General features: G+C 41.3%; 1 protein-coding gene across 1 annotated transcript in view; it reads right to left on the bottom strand.

Moving 5' to 3' along the window:
- Nucleotides 1-6,216: 6,216 nt before the first annotated feature.
- The window catches only part of BBS10 (Bardet-Biedl syndrome 10), a 7,260-nt gene continuing 696 nt past the window's right edge, over nt 6,217-12,780 (bottom strand). Inside the window, exon 2 of the mRNA XM_027653793.1 lies at nt 6,217-12,780. Coding sequence (XP_027509594.1) covers nt 11,122-12,780 — 1,659 coding nt within the window. The 3' untranslated portion in view covers nt 6,217-11,121.

Raw genomic sequence — 12,780 nt, 5'->3', positions numbered from 1 at the left:
CATGACATTAGAAAATAACTGGGTTGAAGCCATGCACAGAGACAGGCTTAAATAGTGGGTTGTGCTCTAAGAAGCCGACTGGGGAGACCAAATAAAGTCGTGACTAGGGAAAGGCCTTATTGTGAGGACACAATAAGCAGTATTTTAAGACCATGAGTAGGAGTGCTTTTTTAGATAATTCATGTTACCTCTGTTGAGAAGGACAGCAATTCCTGCTCAATCTACTGTGTTACCTTATGACAATGCAGCAAAAACCATGCCTGCAGCATGCATCTCAGAAACTGGAGACATGCCAATCATTTAAAGGTTATTTGATCCCATAGCTTACCCAATAATTTCAGGACGTCTGAGGTTTGCTGCTCCTTTGATGGTGCTGCAGGAGCACTGTACAGACAGCAAGGTGTGAAGGCAGTTGCAGCACTTGAGCACCACAAGCCATGGTGGCATTTGCCTGGTGTCGCGTCCGTCCACAGGGGTTTGGAGTGTGCTCTGCCATCCTCACTCAGAGGCACTGCCATCTCCTCAATGGTCTGGAGCCCCTCCGGCAGCTGCTGCACAATTCCACTTTCCCCCACCAATGACACACAGCATGGAGTCAGATTGCTTGGGAGCACCGCTCTGCTCTGCTTTCCACACCTGCCCAGGGCATTGAGCGTAAAATGCTCCCTTCCTAAATGAGTCTTGAGGAACTGGGGCCCCTGCAACACAGTCCTGAGATCTATTTTAAAAGAAAACCATGTGAAAATGATCAACTGCTAATAAATACCATAGTCTTGAAGGGTTGCTTGTAGTCAAAGCATAGCATGTCTCAGAATGGGTTGGGAGTGATTTAATACACTGACAATCAAACACAATCCAGGGGTTTCGGTAAGACTTTTGAAAAGTCTTCTTTGAGCAAAGCCTTGTGACAGAACACAGCTTCATTTTCAACTACAACTTTCAATACTTTCAGGATTTCATTCATTATTTTTCAGCCTTTTAAAATTTGGGTTTCAGATTATTTCTTAGCTGTTATTCAATGTTTTTATTAGTGTTAACTAAACCCAGGGAGCATTTGCAGTTTTAGTCTGAATTAGTCCTTTATTCCTCATTGTTTTAAATGCATGGAAGTCAACCGAGTTGTTTCGTTTGATGTTCTCCGTGCCACGGTGAATTCTGTGCTGGTAGGACTATAAATGGGCCACGTTGTTCATTAATTACTAATCCCTGTCACTCACATTTTCTGGGGAACAAATGCTATATTTAGTCCTTATACTTGGAAAAACAAATTTGGAGAACTTTGAGGCTATTTTTCTCAATAGGAGCCTTTAGAATATTCCCTAAAAATGATAATTCAAGTCAGATAATTCAGTCACGTAAGTGTGAGTAAGTGCTATTCATTAACTATGGTGGAAATTAGACCCTTGAATTGAGAGGCTAATTAAGATAATTATATCTAAAGCCTGAAAGGAAACTACACAGACATTTCTTAAAATTTCATTTGTACTTATGTAAATCTGGACCAACTCCACTGTCACTTTCTGGATTTATACCCAAGTAATTGAAATCACTATTGAGCCCTTCTAAGCTCTCAATATCAGAAAAAGGCATTGAAGTAAAACAATTAACAGTCAGGCTGTGTTTTTCTCTGTAACTTCTAGATGAAGTTAATAACACAATGTTCTTCTTTCCAAACATACTTTGCCATTCTGATGGATAACTTATTTTTTAAAAAAAACAAACCAAACCCCATGATTAATTTAGAGGGCTGTCATCAATTTAAAGAGCTGCCAACTTTTACAACATTAGCAAATGAAGAAAGTTGAAATGCTCCAGTGTCAACTACTGCCTCTTCCAGAGGGGACATTATTTTTAATCTGTGTCTTTCCTATGATAGGAATTTTCTCCTCTGCTGTTTCTTGTGACTGACAACTTCAGTAAACCATCATTAAGTAAAAAACACTAAATAAATGCTGTACGTGAACCAAGTAGAAAAGTGGACGCAGTCAGTGATAGGAATTTTAACAGTGTGCATTCATGTGCAATCACCTGCCATGCAGTTATCAGGAAAGTGAGTCTTTCTTGGCTTGCATTTGGTAGAGAGGGTTGGGCAGATTTCTGACAAGCTATTCTCCCTCCTACCCCATCCTAACAGGGATATAGCTGTAACCAGAGCTGTGCCAGTCTGTCGGACAGGGAGCTAATGTGAAATGAAAGGCAGCCTGCCCAGACAGCTATGAAACACTGAGCCCTGTAGTCTGCTTATCTCTTACATCCAAAATCTGTCATGAGAAACTGGGAGAGTTCATGGCTCCCTCTGACCCGACTCACCTAAGACAGTTCCAAGGGACACATCCCTCACACCTAAAATCTACAGACAGGCAGGCATTAAAAACACTAAAGATCCAAACCCTGTCCAACACTAAAAATACCATGTTATTCTATATTTTGGAGCTGGTTTTCCTCTCAACCTCAAAGAACTGAAGGAACCAAGAGTAAGAAGCAGCCTGGAGGAGACCAGATGCTTCAGTGAGAGCTATTGGCATAGAGTTTACAAAAATATATTAACAGTAAAGAAAGAAGCGGATGGAAAGAAGGGCACCATAAGATAACAGCAGGACTACTAGCTCAGCCAAAGGGTCTCTCCAGTCCTTTAACCTGTAGGTTGACACCTTCCAAACAAATGCTTCAGAGCTTCTCAGGATTCCTAGTTCCTCCATCATCCTTTGGTGACATTTCAAGAAGATCAACAATGCCCGGTGCATGCACAACCTTTACTTGGTTTCACGTGTGGTGTCTGGAGCAGAAAGAAGGGCCTCCAGTGAAAGAAAGAGGTTTCCTTTCATCTGGGGTAAAAAAGAGGTAGAGGGGAGCCAGGCTTATTTAGTATATAGGTGCCTAAGCTGCTTTTGCATAAGGCCCTGAAGAGTATCCAGGATACCTGAAGCAGATGTGGAATCTGAGGCTAACATCTGTTCTCATTACTGATACGAAGCATTGTTTCTTTTTTAACAATTCTCTTCTTTGGAAGGTTTTCTAGTGCTGCATACAGCAGTCAGAGAAAGATTGCCAGCCTCAGCATGGGAGGCTGCTGTGTTATGGGGAGTGTTAGCTTGCCTCTGGAAGATGGCCAGTTCTGTCTCCTGCAGCTCTGGCATCCCAGTGGGAACTGGGAGTCATTGCCTTGCAGACAGTAGATATCCTTGGCTCGATAAATAAGCATGGTGCTCTCAATAAAACCAGAGACAAATGCAAATAGGCCCCTTCAGTCCAACCCCTGACTCCCATTCACAGCACTTACAGTCTGAATTCAAATTTGTGGAGTCAATGCAAGCTCTCCTGAGTTCAGGATCAACCTTCCCAAATGTCCTTTGCCTCATAAACCTAAAACCTTCAAGTCAACATCCTGTGGGAACCCATGTTCTGTAGAGTATCTTGAATTTAGGAAATAAAAGAGGTCTTCATTTCACCAAATGCAAAGGGGAGTTCAAGCTCCAGGACTGTACACTCTGTATCTTTTCCATTTGTACTCTGGATTTGATTTTTATTTATTAAGACAAATCACTGCAAGTGACTTCTTTCAGCAGGCAGTAAGGTAAGGCAGCTTTCCAGCTATGCACAGCTCAGGGCATGAGACCAGTCTGTCCCTCCTGGTCATGGCAAAGCCCAAAAAGAGCTTCCCCCGCTTCCCAGCTTCACCAGTACTCTGACATTTAATGTCATCTACACACTGGTGTGGTTGGGATTCTCCTTTGCAGCAGTAGTCAGATTTTAATCAAAATCTGTTGCTTGTTTTATGAGCAACAATAGGCATGAACTCTTTTTTGTTTTAACATAAAATTGGGGTTTCAGTTGCTAATGGTGTATGATTCAGTTCTCTCTGACTTTCCCGTTTAATCTTCAAGGTAATTAGTCAGCTTTTTTAATACAGTCATGCCTCTCTGTCCTTTTCCTTGCTGCTAGGATGCTCTGTCAAGGTATGTGAGGAAGCTAAAGTTCAAAGTCAGAGCATTGTAACAACCTGACCACAACTAACATATGTAACTCTACAAATAAACATTGCGTTGGACCTGTTTTAGTGTAAACACAAAGTTTCTAGCATTTTTTAAAAAATGTGGTCTCCAATAGCTATGGAGAAAGAAGTAAAATATAATATAATATAATATAAATATAAATATATGGGCATTGGACTACTTATTTTAATGGCAGTAGTAAATCTTCCAAAATGTGGACTATTTCACAAAGTTAAAATTTAGCAATCTAAGGAGAATTGCAAGACATTTTTACTTGTGCTGGTGATTCACAGAAGCAAATATTGGAATTTTGTGACAAGTATAACCCACTAAATGGTCTCTGTCTCTACACGTTTCATTCCAATGTAATCATCCAGTGTTACATGGATAGTCTGATGCACACTTAACCCAGGCTCCCAGCAAACCAAATGACACACTAGATAACAATTCGGCATGTGTTGTTCCCTAAACATTAGATCTGGACTTGGATTAAGGAACTAATAAATCAAAAATCAGGCTGCACAGGAAGAAGAGAGAGCTTCCCAGGCAGTGCTTTTCCATACACTTCTCCTCCACTGCTTTTAGGAGACAGAGCCAGTGCCAGGCAGTATGGCAACACTCCTAGTTGTTTGACTATGGAGAAGATCATATAATTGACCTGGACACCATTATACCACACACAGGCCATGCAAGCTACAGGAGTGAGGCAGCTTGCCCTTGAAGGCTGGGTCAGCCAGGGATACCAGGGCTTCTCTTCACACCTTTTGGAAGTCACTGCTATGAGGTCTATACCACATATCCTGATTATCACTTGTTCCAAGCTGCTTGGAGCTCAAGTCATGTGCAATGGCTCAGGAAAACACAGGAACAAATACAGGGCTGCAGCAAGGGAAAGGGACAGGCTCATTTTAAACACGCCACCGTACTGCACGCAGAAATCCTTAGTATGCGAGGGAGTCAGTCTTCTATTAGAAGGGAAAGGGACACAGCAATGGTGCCTGCTTCCTCATTAACAACTCAGTTTTCCTACAGTAGTCATGGGTAAAGGAAAATACACAATATCTGCAAACCTGGCAGAAACAGTTTTACACATTTTATAAAAAGATAATTGAGAGATTGAGAGGACATCCAATGCAATAATTTTTTTTTAACAGACAATGATTGCACCTGCATCCATCCTTGAATTCCCAAAGATTTAAAGCACAGCCTGAAACCTTTATGAATATGAAGCCCACTAATATCTCATGATGAAAAATTATCACATGGGCAATAACTGACTTACTCCAGGCTTTGCAGTAAATAAGTGCCAGCAATGATAAAATCCCGGGATCTTAAACTCTGACTCCTCCTCTAGCTGACATCTTCACTCCATGATATTTAACAGCTATTCCTGCAGAAGATCAACTGTTGGTTAGTTATTTCTACAAGAAATGCCTGTCACTGTGAAAAGTTTGAAAAGTCCTCAGCATTTGCTTTCTTTAAATTGAATATTCATATCTGCTGTTCTCTATTGAATCATTCAATGACTCTTAAACATAATTTTTGAATAGGGCAATTAAAAATATGTGAACAGATAAGTAGTAAGTCAAGAGAAACTCTTGCATCTAAGATTTTAACAGAACATGACAACTTTCTACCTTCAGGAAAAAAACCAGATAAGTAATGGCCAGTGTCACATGGCACTTCAAAACAGTGTAAGGGAGGAAAATAAGTGAGGGAAAACACCTGTCATATTATGGAAACTAAGAACAGGTACACACACACACACACACACATATATTTTTTTCCTACAGATGTGGGTGTTTTTATGAGTGGAACACATTTATTCCAACTTCAAAACTGGAGCTTTTAGAAAGCTCACGATGACAAGTGCAACAACATTAGGAGCTGTAGAGGCAGCATTTCAAGGCACTAGCATTTATTCTAACTTCTGACGTGAACACCCACTCATTCTGACAACAGAAATCCAGCGGGAATAATGATGAGAAATTTATTTCTCTGCATTATAGATTCAGACTTTGTTATGAACCTGAGCAGTGTCAAAATGTAAAGGTACAATTGTTAAAAGGTTGCATAATTTATGAGATACTAAACACAGTTTGCAGGTGCTGCTGGTTCAGAACCCAATCCTAATCTCAGGTACACATTGTTATAAAACTCTGGAAGACAAAATCCACTGGTTTTCTCCAATGGTTCATAGTATCAGATTTCCAAGATACTCAGAGATGTTTGCTGTGTTTTTATTATAATTTGATCTTCGCAGTTAAAATGTTACAGCCAAAGTCAGGCAGTTACTGAACCATTATGAAGCTTTTAAAATCAGATATTAATCATATTTACAAAACCCTAGAGATAGCACAGAAAAAATGGTTAAAGTACAAATATATTAAATACAATAGCAAGAAAATGATCACACATTTTATTTCAACCATGTATTTTTTTTCTGTAGGAAAAACAATGAGAATTGTTATTAAAAAAAAATCTGGTATCAATCATCATCTGCTCCAAAGTACTATGCAATTAATTTTACTGGGCTGGTAGCCTGTCAGTTCAGTATCTTCTGATCACTTGAATACATTTGGATTAGAGGTCTGGAGTCTGAGTACGCAAGGCAGAAATGTGCTATTTTCAGTGGGGATAGACCTTTTTCATGGTCATAAGTGCTAGCTATTAAACAAACAAGATGTTGTCAATAACAGATTGGTATTGGAAATGCTGTAATCTATAATTTTTAGAATAATTGTTTCTCTGGAAACTGTTCAGTCTTATGAGAAGTCAGAACTACACAAGAAAATTAATTTTTCCCTACAATAAGGAGGTTAATGGCATTGAACTCCTGTTATAATTCACTATGAAAAACAAGCTTCAAGGTCTTAGACAGGCTTTCTCTGCTCAAACACAAGTAAATTTAGATTCATTATCTAAGGCCTAGCAGATGGCAAATTTATCAGGCGATGATTTATAACTTCAATAACAGTTCATGCAATTCTTTTCAAAGCAGTAAACCCAGCAGCTTCCCATTACAACCCTGTGTTTTCACAGTATGACCTGTAACATGAACTGGCTCAGTGCTCCCCAGGCACGAGGCACCACACAAGCTCAAGCCCAGAACCTCTGCTCACCGAGGCTGGGGAGCCAAGCACTGGATTACTGATGATCCCTGCCTGTACTTTGCAACTACCTAGGGATCAAAGCACATTCCAGAGGCTCGGGACAGTGAGGGCAAGATGTGCAATCTAAACAAATGTAATCCACACCCAGTAATTTCTCATCCACTCCTAGACTCTTTGAGCCTCAGAAACAGAAATGTGCATCTCTTATCTCAGGCTGTCACAAGTTTGCAGCCCAGGACTCCCTTGAGATATGCAGACAGGCTGTCTCCACAGCTCCTAATGCTTTCCAAGGTAGCTACTCTCCTACATCAGCACAGGAGAAAATTAGTTTTGTGGATTTTTTGTCCACTTGGCAACCATCTTCTGCTAGTCTTCCAAGGGGAGAGCAGAACTTAATGCCTTCCTTTTGCTACTGCATCCCAGGGAGGTAGGTGTGAAAGCTGGGGCTGTTTCTTCCCATTCGTGTATCTGAGACTCTACATTCTTCCTTCTACAGGACAGTCCTTTTCTATGCTCTATTCACCATTCAATCTTCATCTTTTCTCTGCTCTTCCTTTTGAACTGGGTCTTCTTATCTCCTGACTTCTCTTATTCTTTGTCCCTCCTCTCCACCCACACACCCACGGAGTTATTACTGTATTACACTGTCTCATGAGCTTCACAGTCACACAGAATAGAAGCAACTAAAACAGGAGGAGAAAATTTCCTGCTTTCTGGATGATTACAAATTGGCTCCATAAATCCAAGCCATGTAAGTTCTGCAACATTTAGGATTATAGCCCAGGGGACAAACTTCTGAAATAGAGGGGAGTTCTAGAACAAAAGCATGTTGATAATACTTGCTAATAACTGCTAAGGCTTAAAAAGTGTCTCACTGGAAAATTCTGCAAGGTGACAAAAAGGTCTCAAATTACAGGGAATGCAATTTCCAATACTTGCTCTATTATAAGCACCAGTAGTTGGGAAATGCCAAAACCCCCCCTACTTACCTACACCGCAGCTTGCAAGATTTACTGAGCTGCCGAAATTCATTCACAAACACTCTGGCAAGGTGAACTGTACAGCTTAGGCTAGGCACAGTAGGACCGCTCTTAGGTGTGACTGCTGGAGTGCAAGGGCAGAGCTATCCCTAGTCCCAACAGGAATGGCAGCAGAAGCCCTGCTGTGGGGCACTGGTCCTCAGGATTATACTCCTAACACCAGTACTTTAAAAAACACTTATGCCAATAAACATCTCCAGTACAGTCAACACTGATAACAGACTTTTTTGAGCATTGTGTAACTATTTTGTACCTTTTTTAGTACTGCATCAGTAATTACAGGCCTCAGAGTATTTCTGATTTTAGAAAACAGCTCCCAAGCAGTTTGTTTGCCCTACGAATATAATCCAGCTGTTTCTACAATGACTTTCAGTGTTCTAAAAGCAGTGGTATATAAATATAATCCTTATACATGATATCAGACATGTATCAAGTCTAATGTTAAAATCTCGGCAGACATTTCTCTCATCTGGAACTGTCTGTTCTGCCACATACACTGAGAAATCCCTACCATGTGTTCCCTCTCTGCATTCCCATTTTAAGGTAATATTTAATCAGATGTTAAGCCCGCAAAATGAAGACATCCACTGAAAGTAGGTCATGATTATTATCAAAAGCAAAATCACCATTCTGTCTTATTTTACTGGGAATCTCAAAATAAGAACAGATTAGAGATTCTGTTTAGTAAAACAATACCTTTTTTAAAATACCTTAAATGGAAATTTTATCTTTTATAGTGATTTCTGCTGTAGGTGGCTTAGGACACAGCCATGCAGGACACAGCATTACTGATGTGCCCTTAATCCCACACTAAACCAAAGCCTCAGTGTAACAGTTCTTTTATCTGCTGGTGACTTTGTGAGAAATAAACAGTCTGCTGCACTAGCACAAATGGTGTTCCTATGGAAAACTATATTGTATTCTTTTTGACAGAACTGTTTTTAGAAAGAGTGAACTGCTTGATCTATCACAGGAATAAACACTGCTTACATAGTCTAGTCTTTTACTGAATCATATAATAAAGAAGGAGCTACTATATATTACATCTATTACATTTTTGCTACCGTTATTTTTAGTTTTGGAATGAAAAAATTAGAATTTCTATTCCTGGATATAATTATTAGCTTAATATTCTCAGAGGGAAGTAATTTACATAATCCTATATCCAAACATCTATTTCTAGTCTCATTAACAGAATATAAATGACACCTTGCACAAAATGATGCTGCAAAATTATAATTGCGTTTATTACAGTCAATGCATTTCCAAAGCAACTGGTGATAAATTCAGACATTACTCTCTTGATTTGTTCAGTCTTAAAAGCAATAATGTGATAAATACAATAGTAAATAGAGCAAGTATTTCATATTTGTGTTCACTAGTGACAAAACCACAGTTTCTTAGATCTCAAGATCAAGATGTAAACAGAATTTTGCAACTGAATATTGAAATAGTTTCTCTCTTAGCATGAGATTTAAAAGAACCTCACTAAAAAAAAATATGCAAGGGGATGGATTAACCTAAACAAGCATAGAAACAATTCAGAAATCAAAACAGGAGTCTCTACCACTAACAGCAGATTTGTCACATAACAAAGAGCAAATTTAGAACAGATGAATAGAATTCTAGTGAAGAATTTAATCTTCCTTAATCTTCTCACATGGTGTGATTAATGCCCTACCTTTGGGCTCTGGAAGATGATTTATAAAGATAACAACAGAAACCATATACATTTTTCTGCATGCAAAATATACAGAAAAATATAAAATATGCCACTATACAGTTATGCTCCTAAACAAAATGTTGCAGTCCCCTATTTCCTCTTACAAACGTGATTCAGCAGCGTGAGATTTGTGACACAACAGAATAATATTCTTTGTTGTGCCTGGTTCCTATTAACGATGCTCTCTGTATAGCTGCCAAAAACGCTAAAGGTCAGCAATCAGCTAAGCATGGATGAAAATGTAAGGCCATACTTAGGTTGCATAACTTTCACTACAGAAACTAAGCAATGCCTATTTGGTAAACAGGGAGATACTGTTCCAGATCAGTGAGAAGGACCAGGGAAGGTGTAGAGCAGGGAGCCAGCTGGGCCAGCGGCAGGGATGGCAGCTGGAGGAGAGCTGGGGAATGGAGGCTGTCTCAGTGTGATCCCAGCACCTGTAAAAGTCTGTTCAGACTCGACCCCCACACAAACCAACAAATAAAAACAGACCATTCCCATTCTCAAGAGTTGCATGCAGCATGCAGTTTCAATCTAGTCTTATTGCACATTACTACTCATGCATCTTAAAAACTGGTTTTTAATTAAAAAAAAAAAAGGAAACTACCTGCCTCTATATGTGAATCTGCTACCTGACAAATAGGGTTACTTTGCTTAAAACGCACCTACACTCCTTGCAGTTGGGGTGAGCACCTTCAAAATAGTCTGCTGCATTTCACATGGGGCAGAATGTAAGTTTGCCAAGGGCTGTAGAAAGGAGGGTTAAAACATCAAGATTTTTTTAAAAAACATTCTTTTAATCTTTGTCTATTAATACCAGTATGCCTGCACTTTACATGATATTTTGAGTTTGGATCTCAGTCGAAACATGTGTCCATGTGTACCTGACTTTCACTTTGCATGGAGGACAACCCATATTTAGAAATATAATAGAATAACAGCACAAAACAGAAATAATCTCTGGGAAACAGTACATGAAGAAAAACCCATAGGCTGCTACAACCTCAGTGCATGCCCAAACACACCACTCCCTGTGGTGTGTAAACTGAGTCAACACATTCTCCCAAACTGTCCCAGCCTATCTTCAGCTGGTTAGCCCTTTTTTTCCTTTTCTTCTAAAAGAAGTAGCACAGTAGATCTCTAGACTTAAAAAAATATCTTTTAGTCTCTAGCACTGAATTTTGAGACACATCCATTTGACAAGAAGACATAAGAACATAAGACATAATCAAAACCATTCTTTATTAATGATTTCAAAAGTCATCTTCTGAATCATGGTCCTCAATTTTTTGCACTGGCCGCTTAATACCAATTATTAAGTCAACGGAGAGAAGCTCTGTAACACAATGAAGTACTGAAATGACTAACTGGTATTTGCAGTACACTGACTCCAAGCCGTCCTTGTTCCCTGGCAGTGGTTGATTTTTTTGGAGTGAATTAACAGCTTTGAGATAGAATTTGGTAAAGCTGTCTAGTTCTGTTGTCCTGTATAAGGCCTTAGGAATACTTAGCAAAGCATCAGCAACCACATTAGATACGACAGCTACCTCTGACTGCTGACACTGTTTTGCATAGTACTGAATATAATAATGTAAAAGGATTTCAAAGTAACCTCCTACTGGCAAAACTGATCCTGCTTCTATGAGGGAGCTGGAATGATCCTGTGCAATACCTGCACAACTCTCTTCCTGTTTAAATGGAAGTATATTGCAACGTGTTTTCTCTAAATCTTTGCCAACATCCAGGAGCTCACACGCAGTCACTGTATCAGCGTTACATGCCAACACAGCAGTGTTGTAGCTCTTTTGTTTGTCCACCAGTGAACTACCTTTATCAAGGTCTAAAATTTTTGTCTCTGTTTCATCACTAAGTGCTTTCAGCTGACATTCAGAAACCTGGGTACTATTACAAGAAATATTTTCTACTACAATTTGTTTCTGAGTAGGTGAAGAATCCCAACTGCAAACATCTGAGGCTTTGTTCTGGCTTTCACCTTCCGCTTTGCATTCCCCCCTCCGATCAACTGTTTTAAACAGCTGCTGCAGCATAACGAAGGCCTCTTGTAAAGCAGCGGCATGTTGCTCATTGACCCCATCGACTGGCCCACAAAGGATCAGGCAATGGGGCTGGAAGGCACACACACTGGTGAAGCCAATGTGGACACATCTCTTGGAGCCGAGCAGCAAGGGCTGGCAAAACGATGCCACCGCAGTTTCAGTGATTTCCCTGTACATGTCATCACCAAAAGGTGCATAAGGCGAGACGCCGGTGATTTCACTGATAAGGGCCATTTCTTCCGACAATAAGCACTCTACAACAGAAACACCATATAGTTGGGCATAATAGATAACTACTTCGTCTTGTTTCGTGCTCGACAGTAACAGCTTAACGCTGTTGCTATGCAAGTGTTTCACTAAGGCTTCTGTCCTCCTTGTGATCCAGCGCAGGGAAGCCTCATACTGACCCTCGGAGTCGACAACAAACTCGACGCCGGGGGCCGTCAGGGCGGGCTGCAGGGGCTCAGTGACTAGCAGGGCCCGCAGCTCCCCCTCGGCCGGACAGTAAGCAGCGAAGTCCCTGCGGAGGACGATGCCGGGCAGGATGGTGGAGCTGGCCAGGGGCAGGCCGGGCACGGCGGCGTGCAGGGCCGCGAACCGCCGCGCGAGGAGCCGCAGCGCCTCAGGGCGGGCGGCGGCGGCCGGGGCGCAGCGGCAGCACAACTCGGCGCAGAGCCGCGCCAGGCGCCGCCGCTCGCCAGGGCCCAGCCGGCCGGCCAGGTACGGCTCCAGCAGCGCCTCCAGCAGCACCTCTGGGAGCCCGGGCGCCGCCGGCCGCCAGTGGCGCCGCAGCCCCCGCGCCGCCGCCCGCTCCAGCACCTGCGCCTCGAAGGCCCGCAGCGCCCGCCGCAGCCC

The sequence above is a fragment of the Corapipo altera genome, unplaced genomic scaffold, assembly GCF_003945725.1.
Source record: "Corapipo altera isolate COAL_440 unplaced genomic scaffold, ASM394572v1 1, whole genome shotgun sequence".
Taxonomy (NCBI): domain Eukaryota; kingdom Metazoa; phylum Chordata; class Aves; order Passeriformes; family Pipridae; genus Corapipo; species Corapipo altera.
This window is presented reverse-complemented; position numbering and strand designations above follow the sequence as displayed.